This window comes from Dysidea avara, chromosome 9, assembly GCF_963678975.1.
Source record: "Dysidea avara chromosome 9, odDysAvar1.4, whole genome shotgun sequence".
NCBI classification, from domain to species: Eukaryota; Metazoa; Porifera; class Demospongiae; order Dictyoceratida; family Dysideidae; genus Dysidea; species Dysidea avara.
In genome coordinates this window covers 27,022,045-27,048,914 of record NC_089280.1, presented here as the reverse complement: position 1 = coordinate 27,048,914, position 26,870 = coordinate 27,022,045, and the positions used below count along the sequence as shown (strand labels likewise).

Genomic DNA, 26,870 nt, shown 5'->3' with positions numbered 1-26,870 from the left:
TCCCACTTGTGGGGAGCATGAAACAACAATAAAAGGTTTCTTTGAATAAGCTTTACTATAGCCCCAGTATTTACAAGACACCCTTGTGAATGAGACATCATTTTAAACATCACACAATTGTAGTTTCTTCGGTATGCATGTTTCGATGTATAAAAGTCATTTTGATTTTCCACCCAGCGGAGTTCCCATATCTTTACCTCTCAACCGAACACCTGAGGGTAATTGAACATATCATATACTACACTGTGGCCACATACAATGACTTACCAACAGCTCTTTCCAACTTGGATATGATTTGTTGGTTAGGAATTGCCTTCCCTGCTTCATACTCATTAACAACTTGAGGCTTCTCATTAATTCTCTATGTACAAAGTAACCAGTTGTCAACACCCCTGATGTGTTTACAGTCACTCACAGTTGCTAATTCTTTTTGTGTCAACCCTTTTGCTAGCCTGGCTTGTTGTAGGGCTTTACTAAACTCCATTGTAACCTTTTCATCTGAAGGTGGTGGTGCTGCTTAAACAGTCCTGGTATTATTGGTTGACTCACGTTTTAACTCTTCAGTCTCTCTGTCGAGTTTTGCTGTGTCTTTGGCCGCAGATTTTTGTTTATTAGTTGCAGCAGCAACTGAAATGTAACAACATAATAGAATTGCATTGGTGTGTTATTTGTAATTATTTAAACACCCATGTATAATCATGATTTTTGATCTCAAGCTCCTATAATACAAGCACTCCAAATGCTGTAAACACCATCTTCAGATCCATGTACGTCTACCTCTCTCACCAAGTGGATACATAGTTTAGTAATTTAAACAAACAGTACCAGCCTGTTGACACCAAATTTGAAGGACACACTCAGTGGGATCTGTGACCAACCCTGGCCATGTATGGAGTACACAGTATCCATGGGTGGGTATATGTAAATGGTAACCTGATTTCTACCATGGAAATCTACACTAGAAAGCTAGGCTCAAATACATGCATTGGTCCAAACTGACGCCGAATAGAAAATAATATTGCATGAATCAGATAACCTGACACCATACAGCAATTGAATAAGCAAGGACTGTCACCACCACTTTAACCATTACCACCCTGTACCTGGTGCATGGTACTTAGTACAGTAGTGTGAACAAGGACTGACATGAGTTAAATAACCCAACCCAGGATAGCATGAATGGATTAACACCTAGGAAAAAAGATACACAGTGTTAGTTTAGATCCAAATTGGAAAATTCTATATAGATTCAATTTATAATGTAAACCCAAGCCAGTTTGCATAGTCATTCTTCCCTGGCTACACACATACATAACTTACAAGCACACAACAGAAACATGATATACCAGCATGCCAATGATGATTCTGTTTGCCCTCCATGTGTATTTTGTAGGCAATAATATATCCTATCCAACAAGTAAGAGCATATCCTCCTACTCTCATATGGTCTTATGTAGACAATATTTAACACAAGGTATAGTATAGTGGTTGGTAACGCCTAACAAGCATCAAATCATAAATGTATGGGTGAACTGTATGATGTCACCAAATCACATTAACTAAAAGTCAATACATGACTATCATGTTAATTAATGACATCATTGGTAATGCAGAAATATACTAAGTAACAATTATAGAAGTATTGCATCATCATCACTGTAGGCTACCGTATAGTGGGAAATTTTCGAGGGATGAAACTTTAGCGAAACTGTGCAAAATACAATTTTCACATTTTTAAGTTCACGAAAGTCTAGAAAGCAGGTGATAGCTATGTGTGTAAACTGAAACATTTCATGATTATATTTTCATGAAGCTATCATCACACATGAAATTCGCGAAAGTTTCATCCCTCGAAAATTTCCAGCTATACAGTTTGGAGTTCACATTGCAGAGAGGGGAAATTAATACAAGAAAAGTGTGTTGGTAGAAATGGATTGAAGGATTTCTGATTCACCAATGATGAAATCAGACCAGAGGTGTTTATTAAAGTTATAGAAGTTAATGAGTGTTAACAATTGATCATCATAACTATGGACACAGCAGTAGTCCAATATAGCTACTATACTTCATCTGATACTATTTTTCTTTGGTCAGCAAGATAGGGTCTGGTGAATCACCATTGACAAAGTTGTGAATTTCCATTGAAATTTGGTGGATTTGATTTCATTAGCTATCCATACGTTGGCATGACAGAGCATTCGATACTGTTGCTACATAGTATTTTCCTGCAGGAACAGGAAGAAACTATGGTAACTGTTCATCTGCAAACACAACTTTGTCAACAGTAATTCACCATACCCTATCTTGCAATGACGTTACAGAGAAAAAGAGGTGGCGAGATCACAGTCTGGCCACGCGAGACCACATCTGTGACCACTAAGAGTAAGTAGAAGGCAAAAAATCAATGCTTCCTAGGACAACCAAAAAGCTGTGCACTAAAGAAACAAATGCAATAGGCTAATTGTCAAGGAAAAGTCTCAAACAACTTCTCCACTCACATTTCTTGGAAGTATCAATCTCTTCTCCCCTCCTCTGAGCTGCATTGAGCGTCTATAGAGTGACATAAGATGATGGACTGTATATGCTACCTCAGTTGACCATGGGGTTGCCTTATACTATAACAATACTACAATGAGTACCTTTTGTGCCTTTGCATCTGCAGCACGGACTGGCTTCTTCTTCAGGTAAGTCACTTCATCCCAGTCAGCCTCTGCCATATTGTTAATGATGCGCACTATTTGGAGTATAACTCTTTAATTTTCGAGCGATATTTCAAGCTCAGCACGGTAAGCCACCATACGAATTCCATATGCGTTAGTGTTCATTATTTGTATTTCACCAGCGCATATACTGGTGAACGATGTTACAACGTGTGCTGTACCGTCACCATGGTCAGTTTTCACAGGTCAGGCATCACCTTGCCAAGTCGTTAGTCAGTCCAGTACGCTATTGGGACCATAGCACTCCTGCATGCTCTCTACGCTTCAACCATCTCAGATTTTATCATATTCTCACCAGAAGTTACTGCACAAAAGACAATGATTCAGAGCCCAAGATACAACCCCACAGCTCAGAACATATATCTGGACACTTTCAGATCATATTCACTTGTAATGTGTGCGACACACGAGCCTCAAAGAAGATATCTAAACAGGCTTACTACAATGGAGTGGTGATCGTACGGTGTCCAGGCTGTGAAAACCTCCATCTTATTGCAGATAATTTGGACTGGTTTGGGGATGGGAAAAGGTTAGCACCTCACCCCATTAGCAATGAGCATGTACTGTATGTTACCATAGGAACATTGAAGACATCTTAGCTGAGAAAGGTGAAACGGTAAAGAAGTTATTTGGTAGTGATGATATTGAAATAACTGGTGAAGATTTGATAGGCAAAGATAAATTAGCTGAAATTGTAAAGAGTATTTCATCAGACACTAAAACAGACTGATGTTCAAGATATACATCTGACAATTGAAGCACAGAGATTGCAATCCTGTGGGTTGCTAAACCACTGACAGATCTAGTAATGATAGTGAATAGTACTGATGTAGGGTAAATATTGCGTAAGATTACAAATTTTGGCTTCAGTCATCACAGTTTCCTAAATGTTATGCTGCAGTGATATCAAGATCAAGCTGCTTATGGTCTCCTAATGAAGTCACCAATTTTGGTTTGTTTGATTATTATAATGTCTGGATGAAATGCATTGATAAGTCACCTTGGTAACTTAAAACAATTTTTATCGTAAACAGTCTTGAGTTTCCCATTACACACGACTATGTATCCTTAGCATCCCCATCTACTGAAGAGTCGTCTGTGCTTATACGTTGTCAGTGTTATAACCATACACATACTGTAATGCTCTTAATTTCCTTCTAGCAGTGTATCAAAAGGGGGGTAAACTGCCAACTTTCAAGGGAGTATATGACATGTTATTTTGGTTGTACTGTTTAGCAATATAGTGTATCCACATGCCAATTTCGTTTAGTCCACAATTTCAAACTATTGTTTTTCATATATCACGTGGCTTAGAGGTTGAGGTGAGCCTCATATTAGTGAGTTGCTTTACAGTTGTCATCGTCACAAGAAGCAGATATACTTACTAAAGTAGCCCCAGGTTTATTTATTCAATAATGTTGTTAGTCCAGTGCTTACTCTATTCACAGTAGGGAACATGGTCTATATGAGTGGATGATTCTGCATGTACTATATATCCCTGGTTAAAATGCTTCACCTTCAATGGTAGCCACACTTGAGTGGTGCTGCAATTGATTTTGATTGTTTTTTAGCATCGAGGTGTGGTTAAGTTTGAATAGTTGCCGTATCGATTTTTTGAACTAAGATAAACACTGCAGCATTTAACCAAGTAAATATGGCATATACCATGAACCATGTTTTCTTGTATTATAGTGAGATCAGTTCTTTGCAAAAATTTACCCCTTGAAAATAAAACACTGTACACGAGCACCAATGACAGTGGACTACCACCATGCCTAGTAAATTTTTGTGAGAAAATTTGTGACTTGTTAAAAGCTTTTAGTTTCAAGAATGCAAAGGATTTAGCTTTTAATGCATCGAGTTTGCTATTTTATAGCATTTATAAAAATTTTCGACCAAAAATTTTAGTAACCAGTATATTCACCAATTTTTTAAAAATGCCATGTACAATGATGATTAGAGCAAAATATTTAAAACTCTCATTACTTAATGAACTGTTGATTGGAGTAGTCATCAGTAACAGACAATGATGAACCTTGTTACACACAATACTATTAGAGCAGTGAACAATGATGATAAGAAATTGATGGCATGATTTCCCACCAAGTTAAATCCGGAGATATGTTTAACATCCACTCCTGGTGAATTAACCACTTTCTTGATCTCTTCAGAGTATCCACTGTATTGTATAGTAGCCCCTAGTATGGAGTCTATCAGTGATCCTACTAACCCAGATAGGCTAGCAATGATTATCACCATCCACTGAGGGGTGCAGCTCTTACTAATGCTGAACAGTAACAATGCTACATAGTAGCTGATTCCAACTACTAGTCCTCCAGCTACACTACTCACTAATCCAATCATTGTAACACCTCCGTTTGTCCCCCTTGGGACTTTCCGAAATGTTGTAATTAATCTGGGAGTTCCCCCGACAGCAGAGCCCACTTCAGATGCCCATGTGTCACCACCGGAGCAGGATAAAGAAGCTAAGAAGCCAAGACTGAATACTGTCGCTGCATCCATCTTGGGACCTGTCAAATTTATTGGTAGTTCCCCCACTCCAGACGTGTACAGATAGAGTAATGCACACACACTCCCTATTCCACCATTGCACAAGACTTGCAGCCAGTTCCTCTGACCTCCTAACAAAACAGTACAACATATCACACATCTGCCTCTCACCAACCTTCCTTGAAATCCTCTTCAATTTTTCTCTTCTCTTCAGACTTCCACTTAGTGAGCCGTGAAGATGACACGTAAAAAACTATAAGTGCTACACAAAAGGCAGCATTAGCTATCGTCAGCAGAAATCCCATCGCAATGGACAACATTCCTCCTGAAAAGTCCAGCGAGTTTCGTCTCATTCCCCTCACTGCAATCAATATGGGTAGTACAGCTGCTATCAGCCATCTAGTTACACTGCACTCAGATCGCGGAGAGAACATGGCCCAGTAGGATAATGAAGCTACTCCACACACACATACTGCAGCCCAGAACACATTGCTTGCCATTACACGTGAAGTGGAACAGAGAGATAAAGTTGGAATCTGTCACCCTTCTTTCAAATGTAGTGAGTTGGGGGAGGCACAACAACACAATCGAGTAAGTGCACTTTTAGTCGAGCTTTTAGTCATAAGCTACTGAATAAAACACGCCAGCTCGCTATTTCAGCTATTGTTACCTCCCACTGTGGATAAGTTTGGAGCCAGCAGCGATATGCTTTCGACATCGAGGACTGCGCAAGGTCACGCACGTGATGCGAGCTGTTGCCATAGAGACTACAGCACAATATCGTAGGGATGTGGACGTGAAAACCGGTTACACAGTGGTGTTATTTTATCTGATATCGTTGTGTCGTGTCTGTAAGTTGTAGGCGAGGATTTTCTATTGCTTGTAAACTTTTCACTGGTAAAGAACCTAAGACATTTTGTTGAAGTAAGATGCCTGGAAAATCTGCAAAGAAAAAGGGAGACAAGAAAGGTGGGAAGAAGGCTGACGAGAGTAAAGGACCACCACCACCCGAAAAGCCACTCAGTGATTATGAGAAACCAATTAGTGAGCTAAGCAAACAATTTTATGTCATACAAATAAAAGACTTGGAAGAGAGGCTTGAAAGGTATCAGAAATTGAACGATAAGATTAAATTACAAAACGAAGACTTACAGAGAACGTTACAACAGCAGGTAGAGATCCAGAAAGACATTGTTTCTGGGCTGAGACGAGACCTACTAGGACAAACTGACAAGTATGCTGACCTTGAAGAGAAAATGATAGCACTAACACAGGCTAAGAATCAAGAAAGAGACCAGTTTGAAATCCAACTAGCAAATGCACGATCAGAATTCAGCGAAATTGAGGACAGACTCAAGGCTGATAACATAGCCCTCAAGGGTAAGATGGAGACACTGGAAGATTACAGATTGCACAAAGATGATATGGAAAGAAAACTAGCCAGTTTAGAGAAACAGATTGAAGCACAGAAGAAACATCATGAAGAGACTATTTATTCATTGGAAAAGAAAGCAGTATTGGATAAAGATCGGTGAGTATATATTTCCTTGTTAAAGGCCACATATGGGACCAAAATATGCCTCTAGTGGCCTTACTATTAAGGTTTAGGGTAGAAATAGCCAATGTAAAGGGGTGGATACATGAACCACAATGGTCGGTTCATAACAGGGTTTGCCAATGTTGTTTTTTTTAATTCCTAATAGAACACACACCTAAAACCACTTTGTAAATCATCCTTCAACTCAAAATAACCATCTGGTAGTTCTGGAGAATAGGTCCACTATACAGTATCAAGTGAGAAAAAAAATGGTACGTGCATTTTAGACAAATCTGAAAATTGCCATTTTGTTCTCCTTAATATTATTATTCATAAAGAAATTGTCACAGATGTACAGCAGAAGTTATCTAGTGATAGAAACTACATGGTTGCTCTTCATGAGTTATTTTCCACTGTGTTTTTGAGTAGGAACAATTTTTGATCAAACACTATCCCATATGAGAAACCATAAAAGGTCGTGCCTAGAGTTTGTTTTGCTCACATACTATGCTTTGTTAGCAATTAATCTACTGCATTTAAGGCAGGAAGCCTATCCTGTGCTCAAAGGTTTGTTCCTGATTGGTTTATCCTGCCATGACTAGCGCACGTGGGCAGGTTGTTGTTATGCACTATCTATCCAGCCTTGTGACTGGATATTCTACAGTGCAAAGTTGGCTTTAAAAAACAACAAAAGAGACTCTGTTTCTTCAATAACCTCCAGTTTTTCCTTTGGCACAAGCTATTCTTGAGTTGTGTGGCTATATCCTAACTAACCACAGCCCATACAGGATTCTTTTGGTGAACTAGTGAGCCAGTCATAACACTGACTACTTAACTTACGCCCATCAGAATTGTAGTTCTCATGATCTAGCTCAACATCTTGTGTGTAGAGGTGTACCGATAATCGGATCAGCTAAAATATCAGCCACCGATATGGTAATTTTTACCAATATACGGTATCGGTACAGAACAGCAGGAGGACCGATATTGCTACCGATATTTATACAGTAGCAATAGTTCGTACATAAATGGATTATGCATTGGTTTTCTACGTTATCCGTGTGGCTCTTTAGTGCCATTGGCTTATTGATCTTGCAACAAGCTACAAGAAGCCATACAAATACACATGATTCTAGTATTTGTTGCTGGGAAGCTTATCACAGTCTTTACTATGAAGCAGTTATAGAGTACCTTTGTAAGGGTCACAGGATAATCAAGGAAACTTGCTGACCCAGCTTTCTCACAAGCCAGAAATATCTGTTTAAGGCTTCATGGGAGTATACATAAAAATGTTTCTGGGAACCTGATTGTCTGGATTGCACAATAGAAACCCAAGCTGTATACCACCACAGGCAGAGTACATGCACATGTTGTGGTAAATGTACACTTTTGTTTGCTTAAAACTATAATGCAAATATCGGATCGACTATCGGTTATCGGCTTCTTTTGGTGGCATCAATATCGGATATCGGTACATGCCAAAAACCCATATCGGTACACCTCTACTTGTGTGTGTTTTCAGTAAGGATGCTGAATGTGATGATGATGACTGAAACAACAACCATGTAGTATGCTCACTATGGCTCGGCTCATTATTAGGAATGTGTCATGTTTTATAGCTATGCATCATTTACAAATTAGGGTGTCAGTAATACAGATTTGAATATACCTGTTTTTAATGTTGAATCTCTCATCCACTATTGTATGGATCGATTAGGAAAAATGGAATAGATCAATTGTAGACTCACTTACTAGTGTTAAACTAGGATAGGGATTTGCTGTTTTACTCGATGTAGCCATGTTCCCTTGTTGATCTATTCCAGCAATCCCTTCTTGTTTCATAATTTTTTCAGCGATCCACATTCCTTATTTTATTAAAATGCCAAGCTAATTAGCTCATGATTTGTGTTCCAGGTTAAAGAAAGAAATGGTGTCCAAAGTTAACCTCGTCTCAGCTGAGTTTCGTAAGGTATCAGACAAACAGATGGCTGAGACCACAAAGAGAACAATTAGGGAAAATGTGGCCATTAATCAACAACTGCAGAAGATGTCAGAAGACACAACAGTTCTGCTACAAGAAAACAATGCACTTAAGAAAAAAGAGAAGGACCTTAAACGAGAGATAGAAATATTGCAAGCAACAGAGAAAGAACTTGCCGTAAAGAATGCCAGTAGTCAGAAGGTGTGTGTGTGTGTGCGTATGTGCGCACGCTCTCTCTCTGTTACTATATGTAACTGGTATATAGGTTACGAAGATGTTAGTGGATAAGGCTAACGACCAGGATGGCCAGATAGCAACCCTTCAACGTAAAATGAGACAGTTTACTAAGGTGGAAACAGACATGCATGATGCTCGAATGACTTCTGAGCAATTCTCAAAAGAAGTCAAGGTAGTGTTTTGGTTAACTAGATCAATTGTGTATTAAATTTTAATCTCTGTTTTTCAGAGTAGTCAGAGCGCTATGGGAATGTTAAAAGAGGAGCTGTCAGTTTCAGAGAAGAGATGTGCGTACTATAAACAACTATCTGAGGGCTACAAGGATATACTGAATCGTGCAGCACAAGCAATACACACAGCAGTGCAAGTACGTTAAATCTTCTGTGAATAAATGTTATCTCAGATTCTTTGTATTTAGCCTAGTGGGTCTGAAGCTGAACTACTTGCTAAAAGGGATAGCCTCATATTCACGTTATTAGAAATGCTCAAATCCGTTGAAGTAACTTCGCCACTGCACCAACCCATGACCAGCAGTTCCACCAGTACAAGCAAGAAAAAGTACAGTATATCCATCTAGTGTAACATGTATTAATTGTAATGGGTTAGGATGATGGAGAAGAGAGAAGTGGGCAAGTCATCTCCTGCAGTAATGACTACAGTTCCCCTTATCCAATACAAGCCTGGTGATCTAGGGCTGGTCCCCACACCGAGGGCTAGTGGCACACCAGTCTTCCAGAGACTATCTCAGGTAACCAGTTAATATCACATTATACTCACCTTATATGATGTATTGCCACCGTAGGCCTCAACCAAATTGCCGACAGAACTTCCTCCAATAGCAGTCAATAGTTCAACTTACATGAAAGCAAAAGTTACATAATTTCCTATTTGTAATGTTTTAAATGAGCTGGAGAAAGTCAGAAAAGCTAGTTTCCAAATCATAATTATTGATACCAAGAGTTACACTATAATATGCTATATCAATCGCGAAAATTATTTATGCGGTGTCACATGACTTTTACGTGGGGCAAAAAGAAGGGTGTGTAAAATGGACATCAAAGCTAAGGGCGGCGGAAGCGACGACGACTTAGGTACTGCGACCTTGTCTGGCAGTGATTTGAATGCTCATAATCTGTCATCAGGTTTCAGGAAAGAGTACGACGATCAGGACGATATGGATAAAGACGACGAGACGGACCCGCTCATAGATGATGACGATGTTGAGGCTGAAGAAAAAGAATTCGAAGAAGACGATGGAAAGATCTTTGGCATCAGCAAGACCTTGATCCCCTTCTATGGTGTTTACAAGCTAATATCAAAGGCCGGGCCTTATCCATTAGTAGTTCTACTGTTCCTGCTGTTCGCATACCTACACAATCAACTAGTGCGATACACTCTATCCATTACGGCCAAGGAGGTGGCGCAAGACCTTCAATACGGCAATAGAAGCTGTATGATGAATACGGATGAGTTGGATAATATTACCAGATTCTTTCCCAAGGAGTACAAAGTTTACAAAAAGAGCTTAGCAGATTGGGTGGACGTATGTGACAATGGCTCTTTAGAGTAAGCATGTTTGTTGCCTTACTGGTCGATATGCAGCCATACCACAGATATAATAAAGGTTATGTAATGTTATGTCTTGTTAGGTATGACAAAGGTCTCTGTAATGGTGCTACTGTTAATTTGCTTGTTAATGACACTGAAGGCAACAACGTTACCCTCTTCATAGAGCATCCCTGCAGTTATGATTATGATGGTACTGGACTATTGTACCAACTAGTGGCTGGTCCACTCTTCAACAATGTCTACATCATTGCTGGGGTGTTCCTGGGGTTTGCTGCTGACCTGGCCAATCGTAAGGTGTTGCTCGTGATCAGTTTGGTATGGTGGAGTTTGATGACTGGGTTAACTGGACTGACACAGAAATATTGGCAGTTGGCATTACTGAGATTTGCTGTTGCTATTGGGTAAGCCTGCAGCACAATATTATTGCCTTTGATCTTAATAACATTCTGCTTAATTAAGTGCTAAATGATTTTAGTAAAGTGTTGTTCTGCTAACTTTGAGTCCATAAACTAAGGAAGAGTTTTACTGGAATACAGATTGCCATCAGTCTCAGAATACAGAAGCTAATTTACTAGTAGAGTTATTGATTGCATCAAAGCATAAGCTTGCTATTGCGTATTTATATAGGTAGTTAAGCACTCTTCCCTCTAACCTTTGTCCAAAGCCTGCCACAATGGTATTTCAGCCAAGAAAATAATAAGTAATCATTCTCGTTAGTGGCTGTGTGGTGTCAATTTAGTTAAAGGTCGTTTTGAACTCATTTTGACTAGAGATAGCCCTGGGATTTTTGTCCCTGCTTTAATTGTGTACACTCTATTTCATTTAGCACAGCCTATTAAACATGGATAGTTTGTGATACAATGCTGACACTTATAATTAGTCCCAAGTTACATTCCATATGATGGGTAATTTTTAGGGCTCAAACAAATATTCTACTATTCGAATATTCGTTTCAACGGGAATATATAACACCAGGTGTACAATGCATAAAAATTCTTGATCTCACATACAGCTAGCTCTCTGTAAGTAATCAAATCAATTTGATTCTGTATTGTATTAAGGAGGCATATTGTATCACAGAATTATTGATATCCCAATCACACGTACTGAAAAAAGAATATTTGGTAGTTGCAATTAAAGAATATTCGAATAGTAAAAACCACTATTTGTTTGAGCCCTAGTAGTTTTTGGTACAAAGATTTTGAGAACTGTCAGCTGTTTTTGCAATTTTAAAAAGCTGGGATATAATGTCACCATTGGTAGTTGTATATTCCCCATTTGATATACATTACCAGTTTCTAGTTATAAAGTCATGGATAGCATAGCTATGCAAATTGTGGCAGGTGACAATGAAGATCCTCAACCAAACAGGCCTCCAGATCACTTGTATCCATAGTGCGCCATTCATTGGGAAGTGTTATAGTGATACAAGAGGTCCATAGCAACATAGAACCATCCGCCCGAATTTAGGAGGGTGCCGGACACTCGAAATGTTCAGGTCGACAATTTATCCATTCAAAAAATGCCCATTATATGGTACATGAGGACACTATTAGTTGGTCCCAAGGTGTTCATATTACATTGATGTCTTGTGCTAACCATGTGTTATCGTCCATCCACAGAGCTGCTGGTTGTACTCCATTTGCTGCTAGTATTATGAGTGACTATTTCCCAATGGTGAGGAGTACACACTGACATTGTATGAAGCGTGTTTTATGTGTGTCTGTACAGGATCTACGTGGGTTTGCATTTGGTATCTACAACTGGGGTATCTATACTGGTTATAGTATGTCATATGCACTTGGTAATGAAGTGACTGTGGCCCTTAATTGGAGGTGGGTGTTCTACATTGCTGCATTCATGGGCTTTGCCATAGCCCCTCTGATTTTGATTGGTGTGCGAGAGCCAAAGAGAACTGCTAATGCTTCACGAAAGGAGAAACCAAATGATCAAGTGAAACTGAAGCCCACGGAGAAGATGGGAGCCGTGGCATCACTGTTCATTCCAAGAGTCCTGATTAAATGTTTCATCAAGTTGTTGTGTCCAACTATACTCAACTACAAGCTCTACTTCTCACCCGGACTATTGCTACTTTGTATTGCTGGTGGAGTACGTAATGCTGGTGGCTATGTGTGGGCATACAACACTGAACTGTTTTATGAGAAAGAAAAGGATCTTACTAAACAAGAGATAGCTCAGTTTATGTCATGGATCCCTCTTGTGGGGGGATCATTGGGAGCTTTCCTTGGTGGAGTTGTGTCAGATCTTATCATCAAAGGAAGGGGACCATACCATCGTATATGGGTACTCATCATAAGCCAAGTAAGTACTATACAGTGTGTAGAGATAAGTAGTATTATATTGTGTTCTTGTATTACAGATCCTTGCTGCACCCTTTGCACTGGGTGGTTTACTGTTAGATTACCCATTGTGTTTCTATAGTCTTATATTCTCCAACATCATTGGTGAAATGTGGATCGGAGTCACTCTCGCACTTGTCGTTGACTTGGTACCCTCTTATATCCGAACCACCATCGTTGCCGTCTACCTATTCATTGTCACTTTGATAGGTGGTAATTTTAACTTAGCAGTAGCTGCATTCATATCAGCTGGTCTGAGTAGAACTACAGCCTTGGTGTTGTGTTTCCCATGTCTGTATGCCCTTAGCTCTGTATTGTTTTTAATTACATTTTTTGTGATGCGTTATGACCTGAAGAAGAAGAAGCAACATGATGAGATGCCTCTCGTCGTGAATGAGCCAGTGCAGCAAGCTAACCTGGATCAAAGTCAACAGAGCATTACTGATCATAAGAATGACAGCAAGGAATAGCATGAACTAAATTGTATGTGTGTTACATTAAGTGTTGTATGGTGAAGCCAATGTACCACTAAGTTGTTTTTAATAAAACTATAAAATCTTACAAGGATCACCGGTACTTTCCTGCTAGAGATGAATGGGATGCCACCTCTCTTGGTCTATAAACCACACTCGTTGGAGTGCAAATTCTTTGCACAGTTCATTTCTTCACTAACAACACTCAACCACCTACATATGGACAATGACTGTTCAATTAGAGCATTTTGCTATAAAGCCAGGCCCTCCTGCTATTTAATAAAACTAAGGACCATGACAAGGTACGAGAATTTCTAACTAAGCATGTAGTATACACGTTGACAAGGCAAGTCCAAGAGGAGAGTCATATCAAAAGCGAGCAATGACGTCACCGTAAGAATAGTATCATCCTGTCATCATCTTGGTCATCATAGAGGGCCTCTAATAATATGTATGGTACAATCAAAGATGAGAGCCGTGGAAGCGACGAGAACCTAGCCTCGTCATTGTCTGGCAGTGATCTGAACACTCACAACCAGTCGTCAGGTTCCAGAAAAAATTACGACGAGACTGACCCGCTCTTAGATAAGGACGAGAAAGAAGAAGACGATGGAAAGATTTGTGGCATCAGCAAGACCTTGGTCCCCTTCTATGGTGTTTACAAGCTAATAACAAAGGCCGGGCCTTATCCATTAGTAGTTCTACTGTTCCTGCTGTTCGCATACCTACACAATCAACTAGTGCGATACACTCTATCCATTACGGCCAAGGAGGTAGCGCAGGACCTTCACTACGGTGACGAAAGCTGTATGATGAATACGGATGCGTTAGATAATGTTACCAGATTCTTTCCAAAGTACTACAAAGTCTACGAGAAGGGTTTAGCAGATTGGACGGACATGTGTGATAACGACACGTTGGAGTAAGCATAGATACAAAGTATACTGTATCCATGTGGAGTAAGCACAAGTTTGTATTCCGAGAGGCGAGGGTCCGACACGAAGATCTTAAAAAATATATATTTTGGGATTTAGAACTGGATTTAAAATATTTTGAAATACCACACATTTTGCACTAGATGAAACCTAAACTAGCTACTTGGTTATAATTCTGCACTTGCTAATTAATTCTATGAATGTTCTATTAGAGTAGTTTTGACTACTACAATTGACTGTTCTATTAGAGTATCTCAAGTTTGTACACAGGTATGTAAATGGAGAATTGAGGGAATAGAATTAGCAAATTTTAGGTATTATGTTCAAGAAGGATTTGCAGCACAAGAGATTTCTGGGTTTGAATCCTGGGATTTGGTATATGTTGGGCCCTTCATTGTACCCTACTAGTTATGCGATATTCAGCCATAGATAGTAATCTGATATAATTGCATGGTTATATCTTATTAGGCACAACCAAGGTCTCTGCACTGGTGTTAATGTTGACTTACTTGTGAATAACACTGAAGGAGAGAATGTTACCCTTTTTGTAGACCAACCCTGCAAATATGATTATGATGGTACCGGGATATTGTACCAACTAGTGGCTGGTCCACTCTTCAACAATATCTATATCATTGCTGGGGTGTGTCTGGGGTTTGCTGCTGACTTGGCCAATCGTAAGGTGTTGCTAGTGATCAGCTTGGTATGGTGGAGTCTCATGACTGGGTTAACTGGATTTGCAGACAAGTACTGGCAGTTGGCCCTGCTGAGATTTTCTGTTGCTATTGGGTAAGCCTGCTATGATCTGTATGAGTAGGTAGAGTGTCTAACACATTCACTATCAAATAGCTAAATAGTACTGTGTTATTTAGTATCCAACCAAACTGTGAAACAAGGGTGTGGCCTTCAGTTGATAAAGATGCTGAACCAAAATATCAAAGGTGATGGCTAGGAATTGGCTGCAATGATGTTAATACTATATAAAAGCTCAATATTAATTATTACCATTGCTGTAACTATCCCCTTGCAAACTTTCAAGTAGCTACCTCCGAAACTGCATAAGTTTCTCAGGTAGCCACCCGCATTTCTGACTTGCATCCATGTGAATGGTTTGAGCATTTTCCCCATCATTTCAAACTACATAACAGAAAGTAGCTAGTCATAGACTAATTTGCAATTCAGTTAAGTGAATATTCATTCTAGCTGAGCTATTTCTCAGTGATATCTCATAGCAGAGATTGTAGTTAGCTGGCTAACTTAAATCTCTCCTATTAATGAAATGCAGTATGAAATTAATTTTTTATGTCATGCACACACATGCAATACACATGATGGTTATATATGTGTAATGGGAAACATGACTGGTTATGCATGTACTTTGGTTATTCATGCGCTGACAATTTTCAGAAGAATTACTCATGAAATTCACTATGCTTATTAACACCTGATTAGGTACATTCCAATACAGTATGTAGTGAGAGCAACGTACACATAGTAGCAGCAGCCATCATCATCATTATTATTATCACCATCCATTTTAGAGCCCCTCAATCTTCTTCTGAAGAGTAAGTCAGGTACCAAAATCTGACAGAAGTAGCACATAGAAACTGGTTAATAAAGGAAACATGTATCCCTAACAACACATGTGTATGGAAAGGTGATACCAGGAGAAACACATCCCTGTGGCACAGCCATTTCATGCCTTTGACTGCCACCCATGATTTCACAACTTTTTTTATCCAGGTATGGTGTTTTGAAGGCTTTTGAAAGCTTGGCTGGCTGTTTTGCATGGCCAGTGATACTCCAGCTTTGGGGTTTTCTACAGGGCTACAACTCAGTGATAATCATGGGAAGACAAAAGTTACAATTGGTATTGTATTGCATATTAATATACTCTTATAAAGTGCACTCTTTGAGGACTTCTAATACAACACACAGAATGTGCTAGAGTTTCCATTGCTTTCATTTATAAGGTAGAAATTAAGTGTGGTGTTTAAGGTTTGGGTGTTAAGTGTAGATGTCCCTGCCCTGGACAACTTTTTGACATTTTTGTACACCTTTTTACTTAGTCTATTAGAGTATCTCGGCTGCTCGATTTTATACTTCCGTGGTTTTGCCTTAGTTGTCACTCTAGTTTCTTTTAAATTACTGAAACACACTGTTATGATGGTTAAACTATGCTACACACTGATTTTCAAGTTATTACCATAGTGGCTTACCTTTTAGCTATATTCACCTTTTTTGTAACTAAGTATTAGTTAGAACAGGTCAACAAGGTTTCTACGTTATTTAGAGACCTGAGGATAATGTGGGCGAGGGTACCCACAAAATTAATTACCAAGGCCACAGGCCGTGGTAATTAATTGTGGATAGCCAAGCCCACGTTGTCTGAGGGGCTCTAAATAGCATAGAAATCGATGTCGACCCATTCTAAGTGGTTTAGAAAATTTCTTAGAGTGAGAGAAAGTAGCAAATTTTGCGTGCTAGCATTAGGATTTATTCTTAAGTCAAGTTGATTGTGTCAGTGCCACTGCATCGACATGACATTCCGTTGTGTGACTAGTGCCAGTATCAAGTAGTTACTATGCTGGGCTAGAATGACACAGTTTGTCACAGTCTTGTCCAGAAAGTAAGCAATTAAGATGCAAATTGTGAGTGCTAGCATCGAGATTTATCTTTCGAGTTTGTTGTGTCAGCTAGCTAGTGCCACACCATGCTGGGTATTGGTGTTGAATACCTAGCTGAACGCTAATGATGCCTGTCTTGTCCAGAAAGTAAACTAACAGTAAAGGACATTTTGTTTTTGGCTTTGCGATTTTCATTTGATGAAGGTAATAAACAACTACTGATGAGACCACAGGTTACTAACTATTTAGTAATCCCATCACAGGTTTCTATTGGATTTAGTAACCTCAGACATCAAAGGAAATAGTATGTAAAATTTTCTAAATATCCATCCATATCAATGTGACTATTGCAGCAAAGTTGGTACATGAATTTACATTTTATACTGTTTATTTGTAGTGCACCAAATTTCAAGGCAGTTTAGTAAAAAAGTGTTTGCATTTTTAGAAACTAAAGAAAATTTTTACCTCTGTAGTCCCTTCAACAAAAAGAAAAGAAACTTGCACCACCCATATCTCAGAAATTGCTGGAGCATTTTTTAAATCAAATTGGTGCTAGCTGGCGGCAGCTATAATTCAAAAAATGGTGTGCTTTGGAGAAGAAGGCACCATTATTAGTCACAGTCCCACTAGGGACCTGCAAAGAAGGCCTGGGAGTCAGAAACATGATATACTAAAACCCTGTTGAATGCACACAGAGAAATCCCATACCAGGTGGTAACTTGATCCATGCAGTCTAGGTAAGTGCCTGAGGAGCCACACAACCTGGGATCCAGGATTTACTCTGCATTCAACCAGTACTGAAACATTATGACTTCTCGTGTTTTCATTAGGGGTGATTATTAGTCACTATCCCACCATGGAGCTATTCATACATTTTTTTTCTTTCTGTCAATATACCCTCCCTACCATACAGATAGTTCACCATTCCTATCAAAGAATTTTGTACTATCAGGATGTGTCCTACCCTACCTGGCGGACAGCTACAATACAAAAAAGGTGTGCTTTGGAGAAAGGGCCATGGATCTATGCATGCATAAACATTTTTCTGTCTTGTCAACATTATATGATGTTGCATGCTGGCTTTCTTAGCAATAAAATGCTACCAAACATCTTAATGTGGACCCCTACATCATCCAGTTTAGTTAAGATCTCAAAGTATCCCTTGGTACAAAACGACCAGAACACCTTGATAATTACTTGTATCATCATTTCTCTGTCCACAGAGCTGCTGGTTGTACTCCATTTGCTGCAAGTATTATAACTGACTATTTTCCAATGGTGAGGAGTACACACTGACATTGTATAAAGTGTGTTATATGTGTGTCTGTACAGGATCTACGTGGGTTTGCATTTGGTATCTACAACTGGGGTATCTATATTGGATATAGTATGTCATATGCACTTGGTAATGAAGTGACAGTGGCCCTTAATTGGAGGTGGGTGTTCTACATTGCTGCATTCATGGGCTTTGCCATAGCCCCTCTGATTTTGTTTGGTGTTCGAGAACCAAAGAGAACTGCTAATGCCTCACAAAAAGAGAAACCGAATGATAACATAAAGCTAAAGCCCACAGAGAAAGTGGGATGTGTGGCATCACTGTTCATCCCAAAAGTCCTTATTGAATATTTCATCAAGTTATGGTGTCCAGCTGTCCTCAACTACAAGCTGTACTTCTCACCTGGACTATTGCTGCTTTGTATTGCTGGTGGAGTACGTAATGCTGGTGGCTATGTGTGGGCATACAACACTGAACTGTTTTACGATGAAGAAAAGGATCTTACTAAACAAGAGATAGCTCAGTTTATGTCATGGATCCCTCTTGTGGGGGGATCATTGGGAGCTTTCCTTGGTGGAGTTGTGTCAGATCTTATCATCAAAGGAAGGGGACCATACCATCGTATATGGGTTCTCATCATAAGTCAAGTGAGTACTATACAGTGTGTAGAGATAAGTAGTATTATATTGTGTTCTTGTATTACAGATCCTTGCTGCACCCTTTGCACTGGGTGGTTTACTGTTAGATTACCCATTGTGTTTCTATAGTCTCATATTCTCAAACATCATTGGTGAAATGTGGATTGGAGTCACTCTGGCACTTGTCGTTGACTTGGTACCCTCCTACATCAGAACCACCATTGTTGCTGTCTATCTATTCATCATCACCCTGATAGGTGGAAATTTCAACTTAGCAGTATCTGCATTCATATCAGCTGGTCTGAGTAGAACTACAGCCTTGGTGTTGTGTTTCCCATGTCTGTATGCCCTTAGCTCTGTATTGTTTTTAATTACATTTTTTGTGATGCGTTATGACCTGAAGAAGAAGAAGCAACACGATAATAAGTTTTCACTGATGGCAAATGAGCCTGGACCAAACCCAGTCAATAGTGACAGCAAAGAATAACAAATTTATTGTATGTGTCTTTTTGTTGTATAGTGAAGCTCTTAACTTATTTTTTTATATCAGTAATATAAGGACTCAACATTCAAGAGTATCATTATATGATCAGTTGTTTGTAATTATTTAAGTAGCAATAGCGAAATGAGTTCCAGTTTGTATTTTAAGGCTTGTTGATAAGTTTCCATAGTATGATAGTTAAAGAGGAGTATTCTTAGCTGTCATTTCAAATCATGCACTGATAGTTTATATGCTTGTATTCTTGCTGATGATATATATATATATATATATATATCTAATCAAAAACAGCCAAGCTGTAAAAAAAGGTGCGGCCCCCATAAAGGCCATGGTGAAAAAAGATGTGAAATCCAAGGTGGCAGCCAAGAAATGGCTGTGATGGTAGGTTAATGGTTACATTTTAATAACAACAATTCAGGTGAATTTGGTGCCAAGACCAAGCGGCACAAAATTCACCTGAATTGCCGTTATTAAAATGTAACCATTAACCTACCATCACAGCCATTTCTTGGCCGCCACCTTGGATTTCACATCTTTTTTCACCATGGCCTTTATGGGGGCCGCACCTTTTTTTACAGCTTGGCTGTTTTTGATTAGATATCACTTCTTTTTGTATTTGTATACTGCAAAGCCGGCCTATGGCTGGATTTGGGGCTTTTTTAACCCATGTGTTTTTTTTCTTTACCACAGGAAGAAGAAAAGAACTTAAAGAAGAATTTTAGTACTTCAATTATTTTTGATTTTATTAGTAATTATACAAATTATATACATATATTTATTACATGCTCATTATTCCCCACAGGATTTTTTTGCAGCTGATCTCTCTACTGGGTGACTTGAAATGTAGCTGAACTATATACAGGATGGTTTCTTTGTAGCTGAACTCTCTACAGGTGATTTGTTTGCAGCTAAACTCTCTACATGGTGGTGTCTTTATAGCCGAACTCTCTACATGATGGTTTCTTTGTAGCTGAACTCTCTATAAGGTGACTTCGTCTAGCTGAACTCTCTACAGGGTGATTTTTTTGTAGCTGAACTCTCTGCAGGGTGATTTGTTTGCAGCTGAACTCTCTACATGATGGTTTCTTTGTAGCTGAACTCTCTACAAGGTGACTTCGTCCGGCTGATCTCTCTACGGGGTGATTTGTTTCTAGCGGAACTCTCTACAGGTGAATTGTTTGCAGCTAAACTCTCTACATGGTGGTTTCTTTGTAGCTGAACTCTCTACAAGGTAACTTCTTCTCTACAGGGTGATTTGTTGTAGTTGAATTCTCTACAAGGTGGTTTCTATGAGGCTGAACTCTCTACATGGCGGTTTCTTTGTAGCTGAACTCTCTACAGAGTGATTTGTTTGCAGCTGAACTCTCTACATGATGGTTTCTTTGTAACTGAACACTCTACAAGGTGACTTCTTCTAGCTGATCTTTCTACAGGGTGAATTGTTGTAGCTGAACTATCTACAAGGTAACTTCTTCTAGCTGATCTCTATACAGGATGATTTGTTTGTAGTTGAATTCTGTACAGGTGGTTTCTTTGTAGCTGAACTCTGTACATGATGGTTTCTTTGTAGCTAAACTCTTTACAAGGTGACTTCTTCTAGCTGATCTTTCTACTGGGTGATTTGTTTGCAGCTGAACTCTCTACATGGTGGTTTCTTTGTTGCTGAACTCTCTACAAGGTGAATTCTTCTACCTGATCTCTCTACAGGGTGATTTGTTTGTAACTGAACTCTGTACAAGTGCGTTTTTGTGGGTGATCTCACTGCAGGTTGATTTGTTTGTAGCTGAACTCACTAAAGGGTGATTTTGCTTGTAGCTGAACTCCTTGCATTGTATCTAGTTTCTAGCTGATCTCTCTACAGGGTGATTTGTTTGTAGCTGATCTCTCTACAAGTTGATTTGTGTGTAGCTGATCTCTCTGCAGGTTGATTAATTTGCAGCCGATCTCTCTACAAGGTAATTTGTTTGTAGCTGAACTGTCTATAAAGTGATTTATTTGTAGCTGATCTCTCTGCAAGTTGATTTGTTTTAGCTGAACTCTCTACAGGGTGATTTACTTGTAGCTGAACTCCTTACATTGTGACTAGTTTCTAGCTGATCTCTCTACAGGGTGATTTGTTTGTAGCTGATCTCTCTACAAGTTGATTTGTGTGTAGCTGATCTTTCTACTGGTTGATTTGTTTGTAGCCGATCTCTCTACAGGGTAATTTGTTTGTAACTGAACTCTATACAAGGTGCTTTTTTGTAGGTGATCTCACTGCAGATTGATTTGTTTGTAGCTGAACTCACTAAAGGGTGATTTGCTTGTAGCTGAACTCCTTACATTGTGTCCAGTTTCTAGCTGATCTCTCTACAGAGTGATTTGTTTGTAGCTGAACTCTCTATAAGGTGATTTATTTGTAGCTGAACTCCTTACATTGTGTGTAGTTTCTAGCTGATCTCTCTACAGGGTGATTTGTTTGTAATTGATCTCTCTACAAGTTGATTTGTGTGTAGCTGATCTCTCTGCAGGTTGATTTGTTTGTAGCCGATCTCTCTATAGGGTAATTTGTTTGTAGCTGAACTCTCTACAGGCTGATTTGTTTGTAGCCGATCTCTCTACAGGGTAATTTGTTTGTAGCTGAACTCTCTACAAGTTGATTTGTGTGTAGCTGATCTCTCTGCAGGTTGATTTGTTTGTAGCCGACCTCTCTACAGGGCAATTTGTTTGTAGCTGATCTCTCTACAGGGTGATTTTTTTGTAGCTGACCTCTCTTCAGCGTGATTTGTTTCTAGCTGATCTCTCTACATGGTGATTTTTTGGAGCTGACCTCTCTTCAGGGTGATTTGTTTCTAGCTGATTGTTCTACAGGTTGATTTGTTTGTAGATGAACTCTCTACAGGGTAATTTGCTTGTAGCTGAACTCCTTACTTTGTGTCTAGTTTGTAGCTGATCTCTCTACAGGGTGATTTGTTTGTAGCTGAACTCCTTACATTGTGTGTAGTTTCTAGCTGATCTCTCTACAGGGTGATTTGTTTGTAGCTGATCTCTCTACAAGTTGATTTGTGTGTATATAGCTGATCTCTCTGCAGGTTGATTTGTTTGTAGCCGATCTCTCTACAGGTAATCTGTTTGTAGCTGAACTCTCTATAAGGTGATTTGTTTGTAGCTGATCTCTCTGCAGGTTGATTTGTTTTAGCTGAACTCTCTACAGGGTGATTGCTTGTAGCTGAACTCCTTACATTGTGTCTAGTTTCTAGCTGATGTCTCTACAGGGTGATTTTTTGTAGCTGAACTCTCTTCAGGGTGATTTGTTTCTAGCTGATCTCTCTACAGGTAGATTTGTGTTGATTTGTTCATTGCTGATCGCTCTAAAGGTAATTGATTTGTTGCAGTTGAACACCCTGCAAAGTGTTTTGTTTGTAGCTGATCACTCTAAAGGGTAATTTGTTTGTAGCAGAACTCTCTCCACAGTGACTTGTGTGTAGCTGAATTCTGTGTAACTGAATTCTCTAGAGAGTGACTTAATTGTAGCTGAATTCTCTACACAGTGCATGACTTGTTTATAGCTGAACTTTCTTCAGTGTGACTTGTAATGTTCTGAATCTCTATAGTGGTATATTTGCTTAACTCTCCACATGGTGACTGTCTTCTTGCTGAACTGTCTATAAGATTAACTGTTTGCAGCTGAACTCCCTACAGAATAACTTGTGATGTAATAAAATTCTATAATGGAGTAAATAAATTAGCCGAATGCTCTATTAGGGTGACTGTTCTATTAGAGTATCTCGATCTCGCATTTGCTACACGGAGTTGGCTTTCGAATCATAACTCAGTGGTTTGTAATCCGATTCTTCTGTACTACTGCAAGGTATTTCTATGAAGATTATTCCAGCTATACACCGATTTTCAGCTCATTGCTCTAAGCGGTTTGCCTAGTAGGCGTGAAAACTAATACTTTTTTATTCATAAAAATCGATCGCGTAATTGTGACACAGGTTGGGTTTTGTGTCATATCTCCGTGGACTTTATCTCGATCCCTTTCAAACCACCAAAAGGCACTCCTACGATGGTTACTCCATCTACATAGCAATTTTCAACTCATTCCATGAAGCGGTTTACCCTGTAGGCGTGACAAAAAATCGATCTTGTTTTACGCGAATAATCGGTCATAACTCCTGAACCATTCATCGGATTTGTACCAAATTTGATGCTAGGATTCGCCTTTGGACTCCCTTTCTGTGTGCCAAATTTCAAGGCGATCGGAGTACGCGTTTGCTTGTTATAGCAATTTTTGCAAGTGTGCGAAAAGACGAAGAAGAAGAAAAAAAAACGAAGAAAAAAAACGAAACTTTGGCAGCTCGTATCTCGGAAATGGCTGGAGCGATTTCCTTCAAATTTGGAATGTAGACTCCCTTGGCTGGCGGGCAACTGTGTAGCAAATTTGGTTCCAATCAGATAAGTGATCACCGAGATACAAAGGTGTGAAAATGATATTTTCGTTCTTCCTGTCAATATACTCACGGTGTGGCGCGCCGGCTTCTTGGGCCGCACGACATACTACCGTGTGTCTTGATATATATATAGTACATTAAAATGATGAGCGTGTCGTATAGGATATGAGGGGTGCAGATCGTGTTAAGTAGGAATATGAAGATTGTTATATATACAATAATAGTATGTGGCTAGGTTTTCAGTGTATGAAAAATCAATCTAGTCATACATACTGCATCAAAACCCATACAGTGGAGCAGTATTCTAAAATCAGACAAACAAAAGACTTGTAACATTTTATATCTTAAGACAACGTTTTTAGATTACTTGCAGAAAAGCTCTGATTTTTTTAGTAATGTAAGTAACATGGTCAGACCAGCCAATAGGCCTGCAAACTCACCAGTCTGTTCATTCTTACTGACACTATTAATACTCAAACTGAAGCCCCCTTAGTACAAGTTTGGCCTTTATAATTGGGTAAATACTATTTTATGTTAAAGTTATTATTAATTGTTGACACATTATACTTATATATATTTTGTTTGCAAAATTAATGTTAATTATGATTATCTACAAATTTAAACTTTGAGTTAACATACACATGATGTATAGGGCTAGTACCATTCCTAGTGTTTCTCACAGAACAATAATGTAATGTTCATACAGTAAAATTATATAATGTACTAATTATTGTCAAATGCAGTTAATTGTTTGCACAAAAGTTTAGCGAGCAGCATTTTTGTTCATTTCGCTATTTCTTGCAGCATCATGACATTGTGGGGGGTAGGTCATCCCTTCACTGTGGCACTGCCCCACCTTATGGTCGACAGCAGAACCAAATGGCAATTGGGCCCTCTTCTTCTCAACTACCCCATCATTAGGAGAACTCAGGAGGATCTGTGTTGCTAGGTTACATGGAAAACCTGGTCCCTGTGGAACACATGACAATAACTACATGAACCCCTTTTAGAAGGACACCTGATATATACACTTTTTCAAAAGACCATCTGAATTTAAGTGCCTAAGCCTTGAAGTAAGTGTACTTCTTTATACAACCATTCCATAGATCCTTACAAATATAACCATGGATAAGCGTCCAAGTGGCTTTGGCCACATTTCGGCATACTGCAATGTTTTGCCATGTACTTACATTTTCAGTAGTGTAGTAATATACTTCCATTTGTTTGCCACTTGGGATCTTGCTAAGCCAACGTGACGCCACATCTGTGCTGAGATCTGCTACCTTTCCACAACCAAACCCGAGTATTCCAGCAATGTTAGCTAGTTCCCCCATCAGTGGAGTACCCTGCCAACTTGTTCCAACAGTTTGAATCTTCCTACCACCATTCTGTAGGGCACCAAGTAACAACATCGCAGCATATAATTATTAGGAGTTACTCACCTGGGTACCATCTAGTCCACTTTGGTAGTATGTCAGCAAATGGAGTGCAGCCATGCCGCCTTGTGAGTGGGCTACTATGCTGTAGGCGTCAATTCCTTGTGAAGTTGCAAATTCACTAATCAGTTTAGCAAACTCATCCACTGGACGTCCCTGCTCAAAATCAGCAAACACAACATAATTATTGAACTGGTCCGTAGGGAAGGCTTCAGAAGCTGAGCAGTACCCATGTACGAGCATCAACTTTCCCTCTGTTGCTTCATTCTGCTTGTACCTATAAGGATTATACCCCTCGATCATATCCATGGTTATCTTTACGTCTTCTGGACGTATCTTAGGCCTCCATTTTAACAGCTCAGGGTCATGTTCAACTTCTAGAGTATCAATGTTCTGTAGCTCAACAAAACCAACTGTCTCATCCACTGAGAAGTTTCTTAAGTGTACTGGGAATAGTGTTTCACTTGCCACCATCCAATTTGTGTCCATTTCCATGTTAAAGTGACCATTCACATATTCACCAGTATTGTTGCCATCAATGTCAATATTGACCAGTCCACTCATCCAACAGATTGGGACAGCAGTACCATTGTGACTGGTACCCCAGACTTGAGTATAGTAACGATAGTTGTTGTTCTTTGACTGCTGTAGGACACTGACAGGGACTTTAAATTGAACCATTTGAGAATTGGTCTCAGGGTGTGTGTACATGTTACCAACTGACACTGAACCACTAGTGAACAAGTGCTGTAGTGTGGGTATGAGGAAGTTAGCAGCTGTTCTGTAAGTCTTAACATCATCCTCAGACATTCCTGTCACCTTCACGATTACATCGAACACGGTGTCCACCAGGCTGCTATAGTCCGTGTTTGAGTTCTTGAGGAATGGCAAGAATTTTCCAATGATTGACCCATCTTTGAATATCTCCATCACCTTGCTGATAACACCTCCATCAGGTAAGATGATGTCCATTATGGCAGAGATGACCTTTATGGGGTTAATGTTTTCACCCGATGCATCTTGCAATCTGGCTACTACTGTAACAGGTTGCCCTATAATTGGATTACGAGTTGTCACTTCAGAGACCAACTGAATTTTGCTGCTGGGAAATGTGACCTCCACAAATGCATTAAAAGTGCCTTCAGGGCAGGTGTTAGCATCACATGATAACTGGATTGTTAGCATTCCTGTCTTGGTCCCATTACAAAACTGGAAGTTACGACAAGGATAGGGCACACCAGTGTTCATGTTAACATCAACTGTTTTCTCATAGCAGTAGTTGATAGGGGAATTGTCCAACATGAATGACATCTTAATCATGTCAGGTAGCTGGGTACAAACGGTGACAGTAAATGGCCATGAATCAACGGGCACTCCTCCTTCCCACATGCCATTGGTAGCTGAGTTCCCTCCATTTTTAGGTCGTACTGCACACCCCTTTGACATTATCGTGTCATCTGCCCTGAACGTGCTCACTTGGTCAAAATCATTAGGTGGTCCAATCAGTGTCTTGTAAGGTGGTGGAGTGACAGCATGAGCCAGTCCGACCAGCACAAGCAGGGAAAACATCTCGTATCTCAACATTGCAGTGTGTGTGTGTGTGCTGTGTATGGCTTGTAGATTTATATAAAGTTATGC

The 26,870-nt window shown here is 39.4% G+C and overlaps 7 protein-coding genes across 8 annotated transcripts; 4 read left to right on the top strand and 3 right to left on the bottom strand.

Moving 5' to 3' along the window:
• Positions 1-80: 80 nt before the first annotated feature.
• LOC136266077 (endothelial differentiation-related factor 1-like) lies at positions 81-2,772 on the bottom strand. Its single transcript, XM_066061040.1, has 6 exons — positions 2,640-2,772; positions 2,499-2,550; positions 550-627; positions 416-498; positions 268-361; positions 81-212 (listed from the first exon to the last, which is right to left on the bottom strand). Exons 1-6 carry the CDS (start codon positions 2,715-2,717, stop codon positions 157-159), a joined length of 441 nt encoding a protein of 146 aa, XP_065917112.1. The 5' UTR covers positions 2,718-2,772; the 3' UTR covers positions 81-156.
• On the top strand, positions 2,730-3,598 carry LOC136266076 (uncharacterized). The gene is made up of 3 exons (XM_066061039.1): positions 2,730-2,786; positions 2,843-3,249; positions 3,300-3,598. The coding sequence occupies exons 2-3, from the start codon at positions 2,861-2,863 to the stop codon at positions 3,448-3,450; spliced, it is 540 nt and encodes a 179-aa protein (XP_065917111.1). The 5' UTR covers positions 2,730-2,786; positions 2,843-2,860; the 3' UTR covers positions 3,451-3,598.
• Positions 3,599-4,622: 1,024 nt separating this feature from the next.
• LOC136266072 (transmembrane protein 19-like) lies at positions 4,623-6,000 on the bottom strand. The gene is made up of 2 exons (XM_066061034.1): positions 5,407-6,000; positions 4,623-5,362 (listed from the first exon to the last, which is right to left on the bottom strand). The coding sequence occupies exons 1-2, from the start codon at positions 5,729-5,731 to the stop codon at positions 4,734-4,736; spliced, it is 954 nt and encodes a 317-aa protein (XP_065917106.1). The 5' UTR covers positions 5,732-6,000; the 3' UTR covers positions 4,623-4,733.
• On the top strand, positions 5,777-9,982 carry LOC136266069 (cilia- and flagella-associated protein 157-like). The gene is made up of 7 exons (XM_066061031.1): positions 5,777-6,762; positions 8,683-8,950; positions 9,015-9,158; positions 9,216-9,353; positions 9,405-9,544; positions 9,593-9,734; positions 9,789-9,982. Exons 1-7 carry the CDS (start codon positions 6,161-6,163, stop codon positions 9,864-9,866), a joined length of 1,512 nt encoding a protein of 503 aa, XP_065917103.1. The 5' UTR covers positions 5,777-6,160; the 3' UTR covers positions 9,867-9,982.
• On the top strand, positions 9,944-13,482 carry LOC136266068 (MFS-type efflux pump MSMEG_3705-like). Of its 2 annotated transcripts, XM_066061030.1 has the most exons (6): positions 9,944-10,077; positions 10,129-10,552; positions 10,636-10,956; positions 12,178-12,232; positions 12,287-12,877; positions 12,936-13,482. In XM_066061030.1, the coding sequence occupies exons 1-6, from the start codon at positions 10,035-10,037 to the stop codon at positions 13,383-13,385; spliced, it is 1,884 nt and encodes a 627-aa protein (XP_065917102.1). In that variant the 5' UTR covers positions 9,944-10,034; the 3' UTR covers positions 13,386-13,482. The 2 variants fall into 2 exon arrangements, with proteins under 2 accessions (XP_065917102.1, XP_065917100.1); XM_066061028.1 differs by having other exon boundaries at positions 9,993-10,552.
• A 182-nt stretch (positions 13,483-13,664) lies between these two features.
• Positions 13,665-19,490, top strand: LOC136266090 (MFS-type efflux pump MSMEG_3705-like). Its single transcript, XM_066061054.1, has 5 exons — positions 13,665-14,310; positions 14,792-15,112; positions 18,174-18,228; positions 18,283-18,873; positions 18,932-19,490. The coding sequence occupies exons 1-5, from the start codon at positions 13,838-13,840 to the stop codon at positions 19,349-19,351; spliced, it is 1,860 nt and encodes a 619-aa protein (XP_065917126.1). The 5' UTR covers positions 13,665-13,837; the 3' UTR covers positions 19,352-19,490.
• A 4,896-nt stretch (positions 19,491-24,386) lies between these two features.
• Positions 24,387-26,816, bottom strand: LOC136267747 (conditioned medium factor-like). The gene is made up of 3 exons (XM_066062915.1): positions 25,239-26,816; positions 24,987-25,184; positions 24,387-24,766 (listed from the first exon to the last, which is right to left on the bottom strand). Exons 1-3 carry the CDS (start codon positions 26,814-26,816, stop codon positions 24,560-24,562), a joined length of 1,983 nt encoding a protein of 660 aa, XP_065918987.1. The 3' UTR covers positions 24,387-24,559.
• Positions 26,817-26,870: the final 54 nt, after the last annotated feature.

Bases quoted from the DNA above. Each gene is read 5' to 3' on its own strand.
- LOC136266077 (XM_066061040.1), bottom strand. From the start codon at position 2,717: ATGGCAGAGGCTGACTGGGATGAAGTGACTTACCTGAAGAAGAAGCCA. The intron at 2,551-2,639 runs GTACTCATTGTA...GTCACTCTATAG, and splicing joins CAGATGCAAAGGCACAAAAG to ACGCTCAATGCAGCTCAGAG. The intron at 362-415 runs GTGAGTGACTGT...CTTTGTACATAG, and splicing joins CACAAAAAGAATTAGCAACT to AGAATTAATGAGAAGCCTCA.
- LOC136266076 (XM_066061039.1), top strand. From the start codon at position 2,861: ATGTTACAACGTGTGCTGTACCGTCACCATGGTCAGTTTTCACAGGTC. The intron at 3,250-3,299 runs GTTAGCACCTCA...ATGTTACCATAG, and splicing joins TGGTTTGGGGATGGGAAAAG to GAACATTGAAGACATCTTAG.
- LOC136266072 (XM_066061034.1), bottom strand. From the start codon at position 5,731: ATGGCAAGCAATGTGTTCTGGGCTGCAGTATGTGTGTGTGGAGTAGCT. The intron at 5,363-5,406 runs GTTGGTGAGAGG...CTGTTTTGTTAG, and splicing joins TGAAGAGGATTTCAAGGAAG to GAGGTCAGAGGAACTGGCTG.
- LOC136266069 (XM_066061031.1), top strand. From the start codon at position 6,161: ATGCCTGGAAAATCTGCAAAGAAAAAGGGAGACAAGAAAGGTGGGAAG. The intron at 6,763-8,682 runs GTGAGTATATAT...TTTGTGTTCCAG, and splicing joins GCAGTATTGGATAAAGATCG to GTTAAAGAAAGAAATGGTGT. The intron at 9,545-9,592 runs GTACAGTATATC...GTAATGGGTTAG, and splicing joins ACCAGTACAAGCAAGAAAAA to GATGATGGAGAAGAGAGAAG.
- LOC136266068 (XM_066061028.1), top strand. From the start codon at position 10,035: ATGGACATCAAAGCTAAGGGCGGCGGAAGCGACGACGACTTAGGTACT. The intron at 10,957-12,177 runs GTAAGCCTGCAG...GTCCATCCACAG, and splicing joins AGATTTGCTGTTGCTATTGG to AGCTGCTGGTTGTACTCCAT. The intron at 12,878-12,935 runs GTAAGTACTATA...CTTGTATTACAG, and splicing joins GGGTACTCATCATAAGCCAA to ATCCTTGCTGCACCCTTTGC.
- LOC136266090 (XM_066061054.1), top strand. From the start codon at position 13,838: ATGTATGGTACAATCAAAGATGAGAGCCGTGGAAGCGACGAGAACCTA. The intron at 15,113-18,173 runs GTAAGCCTGCTA...CTCTGTCCACAG, and splicing joins AGATTTTCTGTTGCTATTGG to AGCTGCTGGTTGTACTCCAT. The intron at 18,874-18,931 runs GTGAGTACTATA...CTTGTATTACAG, and splicing joins GGGTTCTCATCATAAGTCAA to ATCCTTGCTGCACCCTTTGC.
- LOC136267747 (XM_066062915.1), bottom strand. From the start codon at position 26,816: ATGTTGAGATACGAGATGTTTTCCCTGCTTGTGCTGGTCGGACTGGCT. The intron at 25,185-25,238 runs GTGAGTAACTCC...GGTGCCCTACAG, and splicing joins GTGGACTAGATGGTACCCAG to AATGGTGGTAGGAAGATTCA. The intron at 24,767-24,986 runs GTAAGTACATGG...TGTGTTCCACAG, and splicing joins ATTACTACACTACTGAAAAT to GGACCAGGTTTTCCATGTAA.